Here is a 19,668-nt window from a genome sequence, read left to right as displayed (position 1 = left end):
TGAAGGCCGCTCGGGCCATTTTGGTACACCCATAGCAATAACTCGCGCAAAGGGTGCCTACGTTATAGAAACGAGGATTCGACGAAATCCTCATATTAACGTGAAAGCTATCTTCTCTATATAGAAACGCGTGATGCACCAGATAAGCACGAATTTTGTAAAAGAAAATATACTGGTTGAGATGAATTATAACTCTCGGGTATTTCGCCGCTATTAACACAGTTATTCTTACTGTTTAAAGAATGCTTAGCATCTTCGCAAATGCTGTGCAGTCTTAAGTTAGACCCTTTACTAGATACATAGGGCGCAAAGCCCAGCCGCCTATATCGTTCACCATGCAAATGTGGTTAGACCGATATGCTTGGGTGACGGCTTTATAGAAATGTTTGAGCCCTGGTGAGCAGGTACTCCAAGTTGGAAGGGCACCAACAATTTATGCCGGAGGGGTTCCAACCTCATGTACTGTTACTTGTGAAGTTTTTGTAGACATGATGGTTGCAAAACTTAAGATGGTAGAGTCAGATAACACTAATCTGAAAGTGGATGGTGTGTGACTGCTGGGAAGGGGTTAATATTCATATAGACAAATGCTCAGTGAATAACAAACTGATACATACCATTGCAAAGTCGTGTTGAGGTAAAACATTTTCTTTACATAATTTTTGCAATTTAAATCTACAAAAGCTAAAGCTCTGTGTGGATCTTCGCAAAATTGCTACATTTGCCAACAGAAAGGTACCTCACAGTAATGAAACAACTAAGATGCAATCATTGCTGTTTATAGGTTTATGATGCAGGTGATTGGAAAATAGGTGTAAAAGCAAATCGAATTTGAAGAGAAGTCCTAATATATTTCTCTGTACTCTCTGACTATTTTCATGAACGTATCAGATTGTCCAAGTGGATGCAGGTATATACATACTTGCAAAAATAAAAGATAAGATGAAAAAATAAATAGACCTACATAACCTCTTTTAAAAATATAAAACTCCCCCCCCCTACCCCCAATAAAATGGTTATAGGGTTTTATGAATATGTCGCTTGACAATGATTAACATGCTTTTTGTAATGGTTACAATGTGCATGTCTTTATACGCTACAAGGCACAATCATAGATTGTAGACGGCCTACAAACGTGTATTGCAGCAATTGTAATAGTCTTTCACGGTACATTTTGCTACCTACAATAAGTGTCTTTCTTCTGTCATATTATATTGATTTCATTTTGCAAATTAATATCTAAGGTCTCTCAGATGTCTTCTGTGATGCATTGTGACCCACATGTGCATACTTTAAGTTTTCATGAGTTACAATTTATCATTTCATAATCTCTAAAAGGATGCATACATTTACCCCAACCACTTAATCTTCATCGTCATTTGCTTGGAAGGTACAAGGACTTGTGCTGCACCTTAGTCTTCTTAATTAGCAATTTCAATCAGTTAGGCCAATATAGATCTACCGGACAAACGCTAACAGCAAGAGCAGGCTGTCATCTCAGTCCCAACATAAGCTTATAATCACCACTACTTGTGTTGAATTATACTTGCATATCCTAGCAATTGGATAATGCCTAGACCTAGTAACTACTGCAGCTTTAATACAACCATAACTTTATAGTTGCACTAGTAGTACTACTGCAGGTTAACGTGTAGCTAGACCTAGGCTAGGCAAGCTAGAAAGGTATCACACCACAATCAGATAAGTGCACGTCCGCCTGACTGGGTGGTTAACCCAGGGAGTTGTTATGGTACAACTCCATAGATCTAAAGTGAGCTACTGTATTGTTTTGTTTTTTGGGGGGCATTTTTTGAGTCATCTATTTGATACTTGGATGTTGAAGAAGATGATATAAACTTCTGATGGCCTAAGAAATCAGGAGGATTAAAAATGATTGAGGTATTGTAGAAAATCTTGGGTAAAACAACAAGAATCCGCAGCGACAGCTTGCAGATGGGTTGGAGGCAATATGATAAACTTTTAGCTCTTCTAGCTCAAAATCTAAACGGTCATGGTGGCAAAAGTTGAATGTGTTGTGATAGCCTAAGCCATCAGCTATCAAATGGCGGGTAGGACATGAAAAGTTCTATTTATGCTCGATAAAACCTTCATGTCATTCGGGATGTATTCAAGAGGCTTAATATATCATACTTGCATTGGCGTGTATTGTTACGAAACTAAACAACTATGAATAATGATTCTCAAGATGGCAGCCAGTCGTTACAATGGCCCATGCAGTTACCATGGCCTTATTGCATGTGCATCAAAATATTCTACAAATACTGGCAATACGTGCAATAAAACAGGCCTATTAGATGTAATAATACAATTTCTAAGATATTCATTCATAAATTAACCCTGACACATTCCTAATATATTAAACTTGGCCATTGCATCTCACGATAATTGCCCATATCCCCTGGCAACTCGCAAACACTTGACTGACCCAGATTTGTCATCACCCGAAACCTGAGCTTTACATTAGTCTATATAATATTGTAACACACGCTATTTACACAGAATAAAAAAGTGTGGGGGCATACGCTTCACTACAACAATCCTTAAATCCTTAAATCGCTTAACACAAGCTATTATAAGTGAGTTACCGAAGCTATAGCGTAAGAATTCAAGTTTATTAGTCTGGAACGGTAGCCTTTGTGTTACATAATCAATTCGCATAGCATAACAAAGGAAACGAGCGTGGAAAAGTATACCGCGAGATCCTTATTAAAATGCCCGATGAAGGTAAATTTGTTACGGCATTGGTATTTAAGGGCGCATTTTCCATAGTTTCCATAGTTACGGATCGAGTTTGGCATCATTCAGAAGGTCATATCTTTGTTTGTTACCTGTTCTTTTCCACTAACCTCTCCCCTGTACTGGTATCAATTTGTACGGAAAAAGACGTCGTGCTACCCACTTACCCAGCAGTCCCACTTGTCCCGTTCCAACTCCCCCCCCCCACCTCCTAATGTGTCATGATACTACATTTACAGGATGTCCCCAGTATTGGCATATCACTGGTACATGTCGCTCGAAAAATGATATTATTCCCCTGAATGAGACAATAACGAAAGTATGCAATAATTTAGAGGTTTAGTATGGCCTGCTTTGATAATTGCTGTTGCAATGCACCACTTAATATGGTATATATAACAAGCTTGGTCTTTATGCACTAAATGCGGCTACCGAAGACTCTCGCAATGGGATCTGCCTTCTCGCTTGACGCTCACCATAGCGTTTGGAACAGGGTTATAACCATGATGAGGCTTGATGGGCTATATGTTGCTTGCATTGTTGATAAGCCTGTATAGTTCAACATATTGATATATTGTGGTGTGAATTTGAAGAGATGTATTTTTGGGAGGAGAGGTGACATGACTTGCATAAATTTGCAAACATACAATAAAATAATTTAGAAAAGAGTCAACCGTCTAATAGACTGCTTTAGTTACCATTCACTCTAACTGTGACGTTACAATGCAAATAATTATTAGACTTATACTGAAATTTTCAGGAATCTGCCAACGTAATAATTATTAGGTAGCGAACACTGTTGTATCCTTCGTCGTATAACCAGTCATGGTGGTGGTCGGTTGGGGGGGGGGTCTTATTTTCATGAGATGGATTGTAAACAAGGCACCTGGCTTTCGAGGCCTATAGCTCCACGGCGACGTTGTCAATCGAATTAGTATCTCAACTTTAATAATATGTTTGTGCCGTTAGAACCGCATGACGTATTGTGGTAATGTACATAATGTACACAATAGCGCATATGTTTATTCGGTGTGATATGCATATTCAAATGTGTAGTGTCGTTTAACACCTATTCGTTTATAGACGAGAGGTGTGTCATTAGTTGAACTGATCACTACTGTCGATCACTACTGTCGATTGAACTGATCACTACTGATCTGTCGCAGCCATGCTCTTCCACTGAAGGCAGACGTAAGTCGAACCAGTCGGCGCACCCAACCCAAGAAGTAGAAGGCCAGGATAAACCCCACAGTGCTTTCGAGTCGACAGGCAAGAATTTTTATCACAAAAGAAAGACCAAAGAAGAAGCCCACCTAAATTGCAGAAACATTGAAGTCAAAGATTACATAAATCTGCCAAAGCCATCTGAAGACTCGATATGGAAATCCTTTGATGAGCAACTATATGAAGAATTACCAACAGAAATAGGTGAAATGCATATTGAGCAGCTGACTAATCTGGAGACTCAGGTCTACAAGAGACTCGTAGACAGATTTGGAGTCAAACCAGCAGTCTCCAAAAAGACTGATAAAAAACAGCAATGCTCAAGACAACAAAGAAAGCTAAGGCGCTTAAAGAAAGACACTAAACGGCAATACAAACAAGCCCTAAGAGATGGAAACAAAGTGCACTCAACAAATCTGAAAAAGGATTTCCTTAAGCTTGTACGCCTACACAACAAAGTAAGGAAACTAGAGCTGAAATCGCAGCAAAGAAAAACTGCCAGCAAAGAACAGCATCAATTTCGACAAAATCCACACAAATATGCAAAACGTCTACTAAATGAGAAGCAGACCAGATCTCCCTCCTTCAGTAAAACAGCTGCAGAGAAATTCTTCAAAAATGTCAACAGCGATAAAAGGCGTGACTACAAATACCACCCTCTAAAGGGCTTGAAGAGACCACCAAAGCCGACCAAGCCATTCAAAACCAAACCCCCCAGTCTGTCAGAGTTAAATAGCTACCTTCAGAAAAGAAGAAATGCCAGTGCTCCGGGCACCAATCGCATTCCCTACCTAGTGTGGAAGAAATGCCCTAGAACAACACAGCTACTACACGAAGTAATCTGTGGTATCTGGAGAACAGCTGCAATACCTATGAGCTGGAGAACGGGAGAGACAATTCTTATATCAAAAGAAGAGAACACCAGTGACCCTTCCTGCTTCAGACCCATCACACTGAAGAACTCAAGTGGCAACCTCGGAATGGGTATTCTCGCTCAAAGAACCATCAATTACCTGACAAACAACAACTATATTGACCAATCCATTCAGAAGGGTTTCATGGAGAAGATATCAGGATGTGTGGAACACACAGAAGCACTAACTGAAATGCTCCAAGATGCCAAAAAGAATGGCAAACCGATTGTGACAACATGGTTGGACCTGCAAAATGCTTACGGTACTGTACCACACAATCTTGTACAGTTCGCTTTAGAGTGGTATCATGTTCCAGATCACATCAGGAAGATCATATTTAAATACTATGATGAGCTATTCATACGTGTCAAAACAACTGACTGGACAACTGACTGGATACAGTGCACGATTGGAGTCTTCCAAGGCTGCCCACTCTCCTGCATCCTGTTTCTGGCCGTTTTCAACCTGTGCCTCGACCTCCTAGACCAGTTCAACCACCTTGGATACTGCATGAGTGGATCTGACATCACATCATCTGCCAAAGCATATGCAGATGACCTAACCCTCATAGCTAGGAGCCCAGAAAGCTGTCAAGAACTTGTTGATACAATGAACATCTTCCTCAAATGGACTCGGACCATGAAAGCTAAACCAAGCAAATGCAGATCCCATGCCATGAAGAAGGTCGTCCCCAATGCAGAACAGAAGCAACAAGGACACAAAACTCAATATGTGGCATACGACCCCGGACTAGAAATAGACGGAGAGCAGATTGCCTATATCCACAGTCAACCCATGCGGTTCCTCGGGAAGATGATTTACAATGACCTGAAAGACAATAACATCAGGGACTTGGTAAAAACAAAGCTGTCAGAGATGCTGCAGAAAACCGACACAAGTCAACTAAGTGGAATTATGAAGCTGTGGATTTACAACAATGCAATCGTACCCAAAATGACATGGGAGTTCACCATCTACAACTTCCCAATTACCTACATCACAAGTCTAGAAGCTATATGCACCAAATACCTGAAGCAGTGGGCAAGAATAAGCAGATGTACCACCACCAGCGCTCTGTACAGGAGCAGGAAACACTATGGTCTGCAACTGAAAAAGCTCACCACTTCAGTCAAATGTATGCAAGTAACCAAGTACCATCTAAATAAGCACTCTAGAGATGGAAGTACCCAGACACTCTACAGGAAATGCATGGAAAGTAAGAAAAGCAAAGCCAGGTGGAATGGTATGAAAGAATTAGAACAAAAAGAACGCCATCTAATCCTGAATGAGATGGCTAGGGGCCAGACTGACAGAGCAGGTCTCGGTTACAAAAGAAACCAGAAGCTGATCAGAGACATGAGTCACCAAGAACACAGGAAATGCCTCACCGGGCTAGTGAAAGATGTAGACGAGGAGGACATGTTGGTCTACCTTTACGGATGTGCAAAACAAGGACAGTGGTTGAAATGGGAGTCTGCCATGCAGGTCGACACCTCCTGGAAGAAACTTCTGTATATCTGGACACCAGAATTGCTGTCCTTCCACATCAATGCAATTCATGATCAACTTCCTTCTCCTGCCAATCTGAAGCTGTGGGGCAAGACCAATCTAGGACTCTGCCAACTATGTCATCATCGTCATTGCACACTGTTCCACATCCTAAATGGTTGCAGCTACTCACTACAAAGTGGAAGGTATAATTGGCGCCATGACCAAACACTGAGGGCAATTGCATCAGGTCTGGCACCGTACATCGTAGAGGCAAACCAGAAGAGATTCAATACATCTGAGACTCTGGATTTCACCTCTACAATAGCCTTTCGTACAGCTGATGGCACAACGTACCGAAATCCAGTCCTGCCACTTCCAAAGACAGAGCCAACCAACATCCTGAAGAAGGCCAGTGACTGGATATTCTTGATGGATGAGGAACACAAGCAAATAGTGTTCCCTCCAGAAATTACTGAGACCGCTAAGAGACCAGATATCACCATCTTCTCCAAGAAAACAAAGAACGTTATCATCGTAGAGCTTACAGTTCCTATGGAGGAGAATCTGGCAAATGCATATGCTAGAAAGAAGTGTAAATACCAAGACCTAGTGGCTGACTGCGAGAGCAGAGGTTGGTCTACATACTACTTTCCGATAGAAGTAGGAAGCAGAGGCTTTTGCAACACATCAGTCAACAAATGTCTTGCATCCTTGGGCATCCCTAAAGGAAAGAAGAAGGCTATAACCGATACAGCAGCCAATATCACACTCAGAGCGAGCTATATCATCTGGCTATGCAGAAACTCAAAGGCATTCAGACAGATGGAGCTACAAACAACCCCAGCAATTTGCTCTGAGGGAAGTGGGATGGTCGAGCGCTCATAAAACCAGGTTTAACCCACCAATGTCTGGTCCCAAGTCCAGAGACCTCAGAGCAAACTAATCTAGACAGAGATATTCTGCATAAGGTGAATTTTTCCCTACTATGTCACCTTCACAGAGTGATGTACCAGGAGTGCTTATCTTCAAACGGATAAATAGGCTCCGAAGGTGACAGCGCTGGTGTTCTACCAATGAACTATTCCTACTAAGAATAAAGTACCGTTGCGTCAGGAACAATCTTTTACATTGGCGATAGTAAAAGCGAAAAGTAAATTCAAACATCGTTGATGAAGGATACTTCGCTCATCGTTACATATAAACAGGTATGTTTTGTATTTGCTAGGCCACGTTATTAGAATTTACACATAGATCAACAGTTAACGAGATGTGATAAGATGTTTTGCAATGCTGTTACTACATGGGAGCTATATTTAGTATAACGAAACAAAAATAACAATCACAACAAAATACTGATACTCAATATGAATGGGATTTATATTTCTCTGAATGACTGGAAATTTGATAGAAGTAGGTAATTTGTTATCTTCACGTTAGCAAGCAAGCGCAATAGTTAGTGGTGAGACAATTATATTGTCTTTCAGGCCTAAAATTGCTAGCGATTTTCAGTTAGGTTTTTCCATTTCCTGAAGGTGAAGATTGTAATGTAAAGTTTTAACAACGACAATCCTGAGGGTTTTGTCGTTTCTCTAGGTTGTACAGCTAACTGTGCGTATTGTTATTCCTGCACACACATACTGAAATGGCCACACTAAATCATGGTACTCTAAAGGTGATAAAGAAGCAATTATCCGAATTGTTGAAACCATTTGTTTGACTGATTCACGTTATTTCACCTGTTTCAGTCTCTTAGCTAAGAATTATTTACTGATCATTGGATTTGAAATGTTATACGTAAATTTCATTCACTAGAATTATATGATCAACATCAAAATTTACTTATGACATTGAAACTGCAGTTCGTTGCTTTTAACAGGCTGGTGACAAGTTATCAATTAAAAACTTTATAGCTATAACATCCTTAAATTTCTAACTTTGATTGCGCTGTAAGTATTGTCCCTATCCCGCATGTTATATCGATATTTCAGGAAGTGTTCAAGACTTGTTTGGTTTGAAAATTGTTCATATATAGTCGCAGAGATTTTTACGACATTTCATGTTCCTGATCCTTTGTGTTATCCGTTCGCATATACTCGGCTACTATCAACGCTACTGCGATGCTAGACTTATCCTTTCTTCTGTACGGTTAACTTGGTTTAGATCCAAATGATCGAAATCAGCTGTTTCACGTTTGTTATTTCCGGCAATGGTCGATTGACAAGTTTTAACCATGCACAGATCTTTACTTGGCATAAGAAGAAAGTACGAAGATAGTGTTACAGCTGTTGGTATAGGGCATTACGTTAGTTCTTTTTACAAAATGTCCATAATTCCGTGTACCTTGAATCGTTTAATTGCAACAATCGAATTTACTTGGAAGGGGCTGATGATGTGGATTAAGTTCATCCTATCACAATTCTTTGTTCTCACATCTAAAATTTTAATAAAATAAAACTGTTAGCAAACTGCTTATCCACTAGAGAGCCTGTGTAGGAGAATGTTTAAAAGTAAGTTGGTCTGACGTTTCGATCCTAGCAGGTTCTTCTTCAAAGGCTAAATGACAAGTAACAGTAACAGAAGGGACAAAAACACGCACAGAATACAGACAGGTTAATGAGCATGGTGAACACAATGAGATGTGTTGTGTTCACCATGCCAACTTACTTTTACACATTCTAAAATTATGTTAATTCTGACATTGTAAGCTGTCATTATTCCTGAGGACTTCAGATCATATTTTCAGGCTAGGATACTTATAGGCAATCTAGTTATGTCGAGACGTTCCTACATTTTATTCATGATGTGGTTCTTCATGTTCCTTGACTTTCAAAATATGGAACCATAGAACATCTTAACCCTACATTTGAGTAAATAACGAACTCCTTGCGTCTTGTCTGTTATCGCTCAAATTATTCCCCACCACGATCAATTACACATGCTGTTAGCCAAAAGGCAGAGAAGCGCAAACGAAAAACCTGATCATACGCAACATCTTTTCCCTTTCCAGGGTAGTCATGATATTCACTTCACGTGACATCGTCATTTTCAGTGACGTTCACTGGATTTCAAAGGTGAGCTGCTGAGGGCGAATCAAAGATTTTCCCGACAAGTTTATCTAAAGGCCTGTACTTTCATGGAAGGGCCAGATGATTTTGGAGACTTCTATAAAGAAGGGCGCTATCCTGACGTCACAGGGGCAGAAACCATGTAGGGGGTCTGAATCTAATCATAATCAACGGTGTATTATGAGCCATATTTAGGCTATATATATATACACATATATATATATATATATATATGTATATGTATATATATATATATATATATATATATATATATAAATCGTAATGAGTTGGAAAATCAAGCCTCCCCGGGATTCGAATCAGGACCTCCCGCTTTGTACGCGGACGCCCTAATCAACTAGGCTATGGACGCTGATTGTATGTCCAGAGGTTCAAAACCGGTAAGGGAGGTCGTAATTTCACTGTAGGCGTTTGACACCTAATACAATACTAGTTCTGTTTTTGGTGACATATTTTGCCTTACTCTAGAGATCAAACATGATGCTAACCAACTCAAAAATAATTTGTGATTCCTAGAGCCGGATCTCGAAAGAGATACTTTGAACAGACTGGATGTTAATGAAATGGAGGTAAACGACAAAGGCAAATGAATATATATAATTGAAAATCGTAATGAGTTGGAAAATCAAGAACAGTGAAATATATCCCGGAGGAGGCTGGAAGTTTTTTATTTGCCTCTGTCGTTTACCTCCATTTCAGCCTTAGTGGAGGTATTTGTCTAAAAACTGGATGTCTTCTCAATGTACTTACGTTAGAACGCCAGACATAACCTATGGAATTTTGGAGGCTTATCGATAAATATATAAATCATCCAACAAATAGTGGAACATTCCAACTTGGCCTTGTATTGAACGATGTTCCTGTGGAATGGGAAGTTGAACAACGCATACTTTAGTACAGTAAATAAGTGCCAAAACATTAGGGAAACAGTTATATGTCTACCTAATGTAATTGTCTCCCCAACGTTTCAAACCCCACCCAGTCTCCCTTATAAGTTAACTGTACATATCCAGTAGCTGAGCACTGAAAGAGATGGTTTAAGGTTTCATGAATTAGTACAGTATATGTTATTTCGTGTTTATGAATTGCTTGATCAGACTTTAAAGGCAATCGTCCAAACTGCTACTTGGCCTTGGTCTACATTACTTCTTTTTTCAGCATTTTTCGTAGGGATTTAATAGTGACCTTTAATTACATGGCCTAGCCAAACTTAAGTCTATTATAGCTTGGTCCTATTACACCCTAGTCTACTGTATTAGAGACAGGAATGATCACAAAGTTGCTCTGAGGTACCCATTAGCTCATTTCATTTAGTTGCCTATATATGTACAACAATTCATTCAGATTTTAACCCATAACAGTAATGCTACTAGAGAAAAAAGTTTGCGTCCCAGGGACACCAATTGCCATTATTATATGACCTAATTTTACAAGTGTAATTGTAAAGATGCGATCGTATCACTGCCTATACTTTGTGAATGTTATACACAATATACAGAACAGATGGCTCAGTGCCTTAGCTCCGCCCAACCTGCCGTTTCAACCAATTTTTACCCCCCCCCCCCCCTCCTTCATCCGCCCTTGTACTTCCCTACTCGCGAACTTCGAAGTTACACACGAACGTTGCACCAACATTGTTTATGAAGCACTGCAAAACAAATTTGCAACAGAAACTACTGTGGTATAAATGCACATTTTACATTAGCAACTCTCAAGGAGTGTTAGCTCAGTGGTTAACGCCGGTGCCTTCCAATCATAAGGTCCAGTTAGCGAGAGTTGTTGACAATTGACAATTCATAATCATGGACGTTAAATATGAATGTAAGAGACTTACTTGGTCAGCTTGCGGCTTTGATAAGCCAATGAGGTTCTTCGCGAGTTCCTGAAAACACATACATACATACAATGCAGAGAGAAGAAAAAACTTTTATATGAAATATCCTTTTCAGGATCAGAGATGTTAACTTCCCCACAATTCATAGATTGTCTCAACTAATAACATTTTCTGATCAAAACAATGATTCAAATATTACGTGATAGTCTCAGAAACTATTAAAGTGTATCTTTGTACCAGGAATGATTGTTGTCAAATTTACGTACGCTATGTGACAAAAAAGATTTTAGAAAGTTATGATATTTGAGTGCACACGTATGATAGGCTATACTACAAACTGTGTTATCCCTACACAGGGGAAAGTAACGTTGCAAGCAATTGTTGTTAAACAACATACTGCGTGTTCATTGAGCACACTGCGTGTTCTTTGAGCACTACAGATGCAAGAATATTTCCAGACAAAGAATAGGGACTATAAGCCAATCAAATCACAGGAATTTTGGAATAGCATCATTGTCTAATTTTAGCATAAAATCTCTGCAATGGAGTGTTGTTAACCCTGTACCATTCATTCAGAACCATTCAGAACCATTCAGAACCATTCATTCAGAATTTCATTCTTCAGAACCTAACATCAGTTCCAGTATGAAGGTTTGTTTACTGTGTACTTTACATAACAATAGTGTATAGAGGTATGTGATTTCACCCAATTCCCATGTATCCCAATTCCCATGTCTTTCATGGATCCATACTGCATGTCAAAGCATGGAGGTTGACACCCTACATGTATACTGCAAAAAATCACTACTGGCTCTTTTGCTTAGTTTTGACTTCTGTTGCAACCCTGGTCAACATTGAAGCATAACCTTTTTCTCATTTACCTGTCAACAAAGTGCTGAATTTGTTTGGTATGGTTTGCAAAAAAATAATTAAAAAAGTGCCACCTCTTGACAGGAGAATATGCGAAAAGACAAAAATGCCAGAAAAGCCACTGAAGACCCTTACTCAGCAGAGAAGGCAGTGTTGGGATAAACTGTAAAATAGTTTAAATTAGTAAATTAAAATTGATTATTCAATTGTGTGGCTGCGAGGATACTGTACAGCACAATGTTATTGCTACTGACTACATGTTATGTAGTAGCAGGGCTCTGCAAATACGTAAGCCCACTAGTCCGGGGCTAGTTCAAAACACACTATGGCTAGTGCCAGTTTACAATGAGAAGCCCGATGGGCTAGTATTTTTTCCACTAAGTTGATGTATAAAACTCTAACAACATTATCCTCACAATCAGTTCTGCACAAATCTCTAATTCTTCTCAAAATACTGCGAGCAAAATCAGCTTCATGGTACTAAATTAGGTAAATACCTTATGCTGCAATCAATCCGCAACCACACGTACCCTAACGTTATGCATACCTATTGCGTGACCGGGTAGATACAGCTGCATGCACAGAATGGCATATCCTGAATATTGCTGAACAGTACGCGTACAGTGAGTAATCTTACACTCACATTCAGTATGAGGGTGCTTACAATGTAGTTATACAGACTGCATTGTTTCAACATTGCATTGTTGTCTGCAGCAGTCATACCATAATGCTCGCATTGTTGGTAAGGTCCAAATTAGCTTGTGTAGTTGTGTAGTGAATTAAATACGGTAAGGTTAAGGTATATATTGTTTGATTGTTAATGAAAGTCCTAATTGCTATGGCATGGGAAGCTTCGCTGTGGGTAGTGGCCATTCCAGGTTATAAGTTCATTCAAGGTCTCAGCGCTGGCTGGCAGTCAGATCGTGCGAAAATATTGTCAGATTATGCCTGACCGTGCAATTGATGCTTGGCTAGAAAAGTGAGCATGTGTTAGGCATGTAAAGGGGCATACGATGGGGGGGGGGGGGGGCAGTCTAAAAAGGAAGTTAATTTGACCCAAAACTGTTATAGAACTGGCATAATTTACCGATCTGTGTAGTCTCTGTATATAGTGTAGACACATAGGCTATCCCAGTACATGCTATGTAATCTACAATGACGTAATGTGTATTCACTGCACACACTAACTGCATATACACTGCATATACCCTGCATACACTACATACACACTGCATACACTATTACGTAGTAAAAAGTTTTCATTCATAAATAGTTGGCGCGAAAACTAGTAGTGATCAGGTTGTTGAAATACTGGCTTCGGCTTTCACTGTTGTGCCAATACGGAATAAATAATAAACTCTGATGGAGGTATATGAGCGTCGCGAACGGACAGACGGACGTACGTAGGTATCAGTCGTACAGCTCTCAGCACATGTCAACATATTGCAGTTATATTGTTGTGACGTTATTCTAAAGATTAATTAAATATGATGATTTTTAATATTACAGTTCTTGCAAGTTTCTTCTAATTACAAGCATTGAGGAGTTGATTGCTTGCACATCAGGTGCCTTCTGTGTATGTCACTCTACTGTGGTTTCAATGGCCTAACATTCATTGCTGGTTATGTGTGTGCATAGTACATGTGCAAGCCATGTGCAAGAATTGGGGTTAGTACAGAAATCCTTCGGGCTAGTGGATTAAGATTGTCAAACGCCCGACAGGCTGGTGATTAATATACCAAAATTGTGAGCCCTGTGTAGTAGTGGTAGTAGTAGTGGTAAAAGCAGTATTAATATAGTAGCAGTAGTAGCAGTAGTAGTACTAGTAATAGTAGTAGTAGTAGTAGTAGTAGTAGTAGTAGTAGTAGTAGTAGTAGTAGTAGTAGTAGTAGTAGTAGTAGTAGTAGTAGTAGTAGTAGTAGTAGTAGTAATAGAATAACTATTTTTTTCACATATGCAGGCATGTAAGAAGAGGGCACATATATCAGAATGTTATTTTACAGTGCTCTTGCTTCATACAGTAAACTCCATGGTAAAGTAGATATAATCAAATCTGCAGAAACCTCTCCTTCTGTGGCCTTTAAATATTGGTAAATTTATTTGTATTTCAATTTTTGAATTCTCTCTATTCTAAGTAGTATTTGTCTTTTCTAAGTAGTATTTGTCTTTTCTATTGAGTCGTAATTTTTTTAATGGCTATGACTACATTCAGATATTTGTGATATTTGTGTTTTGATAGAACTTATTGCTCATGGTGAGCTGACACTGTCATTTAGTATAAAAGTATATCTGAATATATCTGAATATGGGTGAACTACATTTGGAAGGCACATGAGCTGATTTCTTGGGTATAATTTGAGACCACGAATCACTGAATTGATGTATTTATAATAATAATAAGCAAATATTTATAGAGCGCTTTATGCAAAGGCCTAAAAGCGCTTAAACAAGTACACAAATATGCAAGTCAAATCACTGTAAATTTTGGAATAAATGAATTTTTAAGAGACGCTTAAAACAGTCAACCGATGGTGCATTGCGAATTGAAGATGGTAGATTGTTCCAGAGATGAGGTGCAGCAGAGATGAAGGCTCTTTCTCCATAAAAAAAATTTGTGTTTGGGGTATGGGTGGTAGCAAGAAGACACATTGTAGACGAGCAAAGTTGGCGTTGAGGATGATACTGAGGAATAAAATTTGTAATGTAACCAGGGGCAAGGGAGTGTTGTGATTTGTACGTTAAGAGGAGGAGCTTATAAATTGACCGTTGTTTTACTGGAAGCCAATGGAGTGATTGAAGCACTGGTGATCATGACGCGATGAACATGATATTAACCGGGCAGCAGAATTCTGAACAGTTTGAAGTTTTTTCAGTGTACAGTCAGGAAGGCCAAATAAAAGGGAGTTACAGTAGTCAAGCCTGGGCATTATCAAGGAACATACAAGTTTTGTAGTTATATCGTTGGTTAAAAACTTCAGTCTCCGGCTGATCTTAGGAGGTATTCCTAAATTTTTATATTTAACACTACTGTACAGTGCTCTTGGTAAATGAAGTAAATATTAAAGATGGTATCTGGCCAGATTCGTTTGTGAGATACATTTGGTAGACATAAAATCGACACAAAATATTGAGATGTTCATATATCTAGTGAAATTTCCCTGCTACATTCGATATAGTCACAATGCTGTAAAAGTTTCCTTACTGTTTGTCTGAAATTTAACACTATAGTGATATATATATGAATGTGATAATAAGATATTTTTGGGAGAATATTTGGCTAGAAAATGATACTTATATTGGAGATTTGGATATTCATTGAAATGAAACATTGTGATGAAACTGCACTCATACCAGCATACATTTTGAATGTAAGTATTAAACATAGATATATACATATGAAGGTGTGGAATTAAACAAAGTGTACATTAATTCATGTACAATACTACTGTGCAGTGTTCTTTCTAAACTAAGTACTAGTCAATGTATCTAGCCGGATTGTCCAAACTGAACTGTGTCGCTTTACTGTACAACCTACAGTAACACTCACTTTCAAAAGGCACATTTTGTAGACATGCAATAACACCGGTAATTTAGTTTTAAGGACTCTTTACAGTGTACAGAAGATTTTCACTACATAGTAAGCATGTTACAAATTAATGACCATAATTCAGTGTGACCAGCATTGATCTTCTTTGAAAGGTCATTGCCTCTGTGGTAAGAAGACAATAGGTGATCAACAATGATTAATACATGTAAGACTAGAGGGGGGGGGGGGCTGTTTGGAAAGGGTAGCATGAATACAAATTAGGGCTACTGTTCAGTGCTCTTTTTAAACTATACGTACTAGTCAAGGTATCTGGCCAGATTGCTTAACCTGAACTGTGTTATCTTACTATACAACCTACAGTTTTTATGTACACACACTTCCAAAAGGCACATTTTGTAGACATTTAGTCAAAGCGATATATTGAGATGTTCGCATATCTAGTGTAATTTGTGATGAAGATATAGTCACATGGTTCTTACAGTTTCCTTACTGTTTGTCTGGAAACTTTGGGATAGTACACTTCCAGCGCACATCATCAACCTGATTTCATTTCCTTGTGGAACATTGCTTACACTTGGTATTTTCTATATAACACAAGTTACATATATATATATATGTGTGCGATAATTTGATATATTTGGGAGACACGGGAATATATTGTACTTATGCTGTACAACCCCCAGTATATGTAAAGAAACTTTGGTTGGGTATATTAGGGAGACATAGAATCAAACTAATTTTCAGAATTGCTGCTTGAATAACCTTGTTTATATTTGGGAAAATTTGTTAATTTAACTAGGAATTGATGCTTACATTGGGGAATATAGGCCTATATACAGGTACATTAAAATGCCATTGTTATAAACTTTGTGTACTTTGCACTGATATCTGTAGGGTAAAATTACACTATTTGGTAATGGTGTATTCAAAAGGCACGTTATTTTAGACATACAATCAAAGCAATATATTGAGATATTCACATATCAGTATACCCCTCCTTCATAACAGATCTTAACCACGACCTCATACATTCCTTTTTTTACCACCCCTGCTTAAAATATGGTTCCCCTCTTTGAAAGGCTTGTTCTGTCACCGTGAAAATCGTGTAGTACGAGGATACAATCTTAGGGCATATAGTGTAATGAACCGTACGTACAGTACAATACACTTTTCAGTATGTATGTATGTATGTACAGTACGTATGTACATTCATAGCATTGTACGTATGTACAGTCCGTGTTCTCCTAAATGTACGTGTCTGACAACTTTGTCTCCTAAAGGTACCTTTCGAAGTAAAAAAAAAACGTTAAGGAGAGAATTTTTACAACTTAAGAGAGTTATATATGTAAATCCTTTCGATTAGCTCAAAACTTTTGTCTAGCCTTAATGATAGAGTTATTATTTGTTTTTTCTAACAATCATGGAAGTTAAAATAAATCTGAGAGTCGTTATCGAACTTCTGAGATCATTACTTCCACCATATTCTTTCCATTTTGTTCGGTACTGTTTTCTTGCGTGTTCATGCGATGATTTGCCCATCTTAAGACCACGCATTGAACCAATGATGGTTGTTTGGAGCCTGCATAGTTATTGATTGGTTCATGTGAGGTTCTCTTTGATGTTGACAGGGGTCCCCCATTCAACGTCTTGATCGGTCTACCAACGGTCAGATCAATCAATTTAATGAGGATATATTCCGTTTCAATTCGCACCCCAATGCCGTTGTTTTTTATTTTTGTTTTTTGTTTTTGTCTTCGTGTTGAGAAGACTTCGACATACTGAGGAGCATATGTTGTTTCACATGCTAACGGACCAGTATGATAATACCACTATTTTACTCGCAAGACAGAGTCTGACGTTCATTTGCTAAACTGTGAGAATCGAGAACATAACAGGCCAAAGCAGTTGCAAGATAGTCACAAGGTCATCATTTCCTGAAGATTTTCCGATAGGGATTAGGAATAAGACGCTAGTATATTCATCTAACGTTACGAGACCATAACAAAAAGTAGGGCCTGAATTTTTGGCAAATAAAAAATGAGATCAATGATCAAGCGGATTGAAAAGAAATATGAGTATACTGTAAGCTGATTTAGACATTGTTTTGATGCAATATTTTATTCTTCGTCAAATTTCAACCTGAAAATTTTCGTATTTTCCTTGCTTCTTCTTTTTAAGATTGAAAGATACTTTGTTATTGTTTTTGACAGTTTCCTCTCAGCTGGTTCTTCACATAGCAACGATATCCTAAGGCCATGCAATGCACACTTGAGGTTGCAACCTTATTTAGAGTCGCCAACAAATTCTAAAGAAAAGAAAGGTCACATCATGCGCCACTGAAGGGACGACAATATGACGGTGGAAATAGGCTTCACCCAGAGAAAAGGTTAACACAAAACCGGGATTCCGTAAAGTTTATTACTGTATTTATAATCCTAAAAGCTTATTAATGTGATCATCATCTAATATCTTACACATATCTTAGAATAACTAATTTAATTCTTTCTTATTTTGGAGAAGGGTCAAGAGAAGGTGTTTGGTTCATATCAATTAAGTTCACTAAATTTTCAATTCGGTAGTTATATATATATATATATATATATATATATATATATATATATATATATATATATATATATATATACATATATATATATATATATATATATATATATATATATATATATATATATATATATATATATATATATATATATATATATATATATGGTATCAACTTTCCCTTAGCCACGAGTTGAATGTTAAGCTCGGATTGAAGAGGGTCTTGGGATTTGTAATTGGGTAAATATCGAGAGTTAAGGATATCAATTACGTAGATCACTAATAATTGTTCGCACTGATGATTTCCGTTTTCATCTCAAAGTCACAATTCAAACAAATTGGTCTATAATACATTGTATTAGTCTTCATTCAAAACCACCGCCATGAAAGCGATATACTATGTGGCGTATCTGGCTTTATTCATATAATCGATAAGTCCGCTCCTGTCGAAACATTTGCCGAGGTCAAACTCAGTCGTTTACATTTGTTACTTCTTTCTTTCATTCTCCTTTTATTTATCAGTGATCATTGAGAGGGGTAGCTGGTTTACTCGTCTACATTCTCTGGTTAATTTGCGTTGTTTTATTAGTTTCCCTCGCCCAGTTCAATTCAGCGAAATTAAAAGTTTTAGTGCATAGAAGAAGGCAATGAAAGAATAAAACGTTTTTATGGAATCCCTACAATTGTTATTTACTTGGTTTCTCATTACTGCCTAGTTCATTCGTAAGGAGTTCAAAGAACACAAATACACGTCGGCAAGGATTATAATTTCACTTGAATACATTTCAAAGGCCTGCTGGATGGACCAGGTGCGAAACCCCCGGAAGATTTAGCATTTGGAGATATCTTTTTTGCCCGTTGCGACTTTTAAATTACCTAAATAAGCATATCTGAAAAAGAGTAATCACAGTTCTATAGAATATGTTCTAAGCCCTGATGGGGATTCTGGGGACTCCAGAGGGAGAAATTACATTTCAAAGAGGGATTCAATTCAGGATCGTATTTCAAAGCCATAGGGATCCAGGGGTAGCATCCAGAAGCTGTAGCAGTTTGTTGGCCTTATACTACCTTCATATTGGAAATGTAGATTTGAGGAAAAAATACTTAACTCGGCCTCAATCGATGCAAGTCCTAAAATTGGACCCGAAATCCCTTAGGTCGGCTTCATTGTCGTTTTCCTTAACTTTGATGTAGTTCTCTAAAGTTCGGCTTCATTTCTTGGGAACGGCTTCAATTTGGAACAGACTTGTGTTTTCGCTGGTGGTTTCCTCCCCACCACCCCCACCCGACACATTCACACAACCATTATGGATGCCCTTTGTCGGACACATTCTACAGGGTACATATATATTTCTAGACCGGCCGCTACCATCCGAAATCCTCGCC

General features: G+C 38.3%; 1 protein-coding gene and 1 long non-coding RNA gene across 2 annotated transcripts in view; one reads left to right on the top strand and one right to left on the bottom strand.

Moving 5' to 3' along the window:
• LOC139959074 (uncharacterized) overlaps positions 1-19,668 on the bottom strand; it is a 52,523-nt gene that overhangs the window by 13,778 nt on the left and 19,077 nt on the right. The gene's annotated exons all lie outside the window — the stretch shown is intronic.
• On the top strand, positions 3,923-18,073 carry LOC139959067 (uncharacterized). The gene is made up of 2 exons (XM_071956624.1): positions 3,923-7,591; positions 17,931-18,073. The coding sequence occupies exon 1, from the start codon at positions 4,191-4,193 to the stop codon at positions 7,269-7,271; it is 3,081 nt and encodes a 1,026-aa protein (XP_071812725.1). The 5' UTR covers positions 3,923-4,190; the 3' UTR covers positions 7,272-7,591; positions 17,931-18,073.

This window comes from Apostichopus japonicus, chromosome 18 (assembly GCF_037975245.1).
Source record: "Apostichopus japonicus isolate 1M-3 chromosome 18, ASM3797524v1, whole genome shotgun sequence".
NCBI classification, from domain to species: Eukaryota; Metazoa; Echinodermata; class Holothuroidea; order Aspidochirotida; family Stichopodidae; genus Apostichopus; species Apostichopus japonicus.
This window is presented reverse-complemented; position numbering and strand designations above follow the sequence as displayed.

Bases quoted from the DNA above. Each gene is read 5' to 3' on its own strand.
- LOC139959067 (XM_071956624.1), top strand. From the start codon at position 4,191: ATGCATATTGAGCAGCTGACTAATCTGGAGACTCAGGTCTACAAGAGA.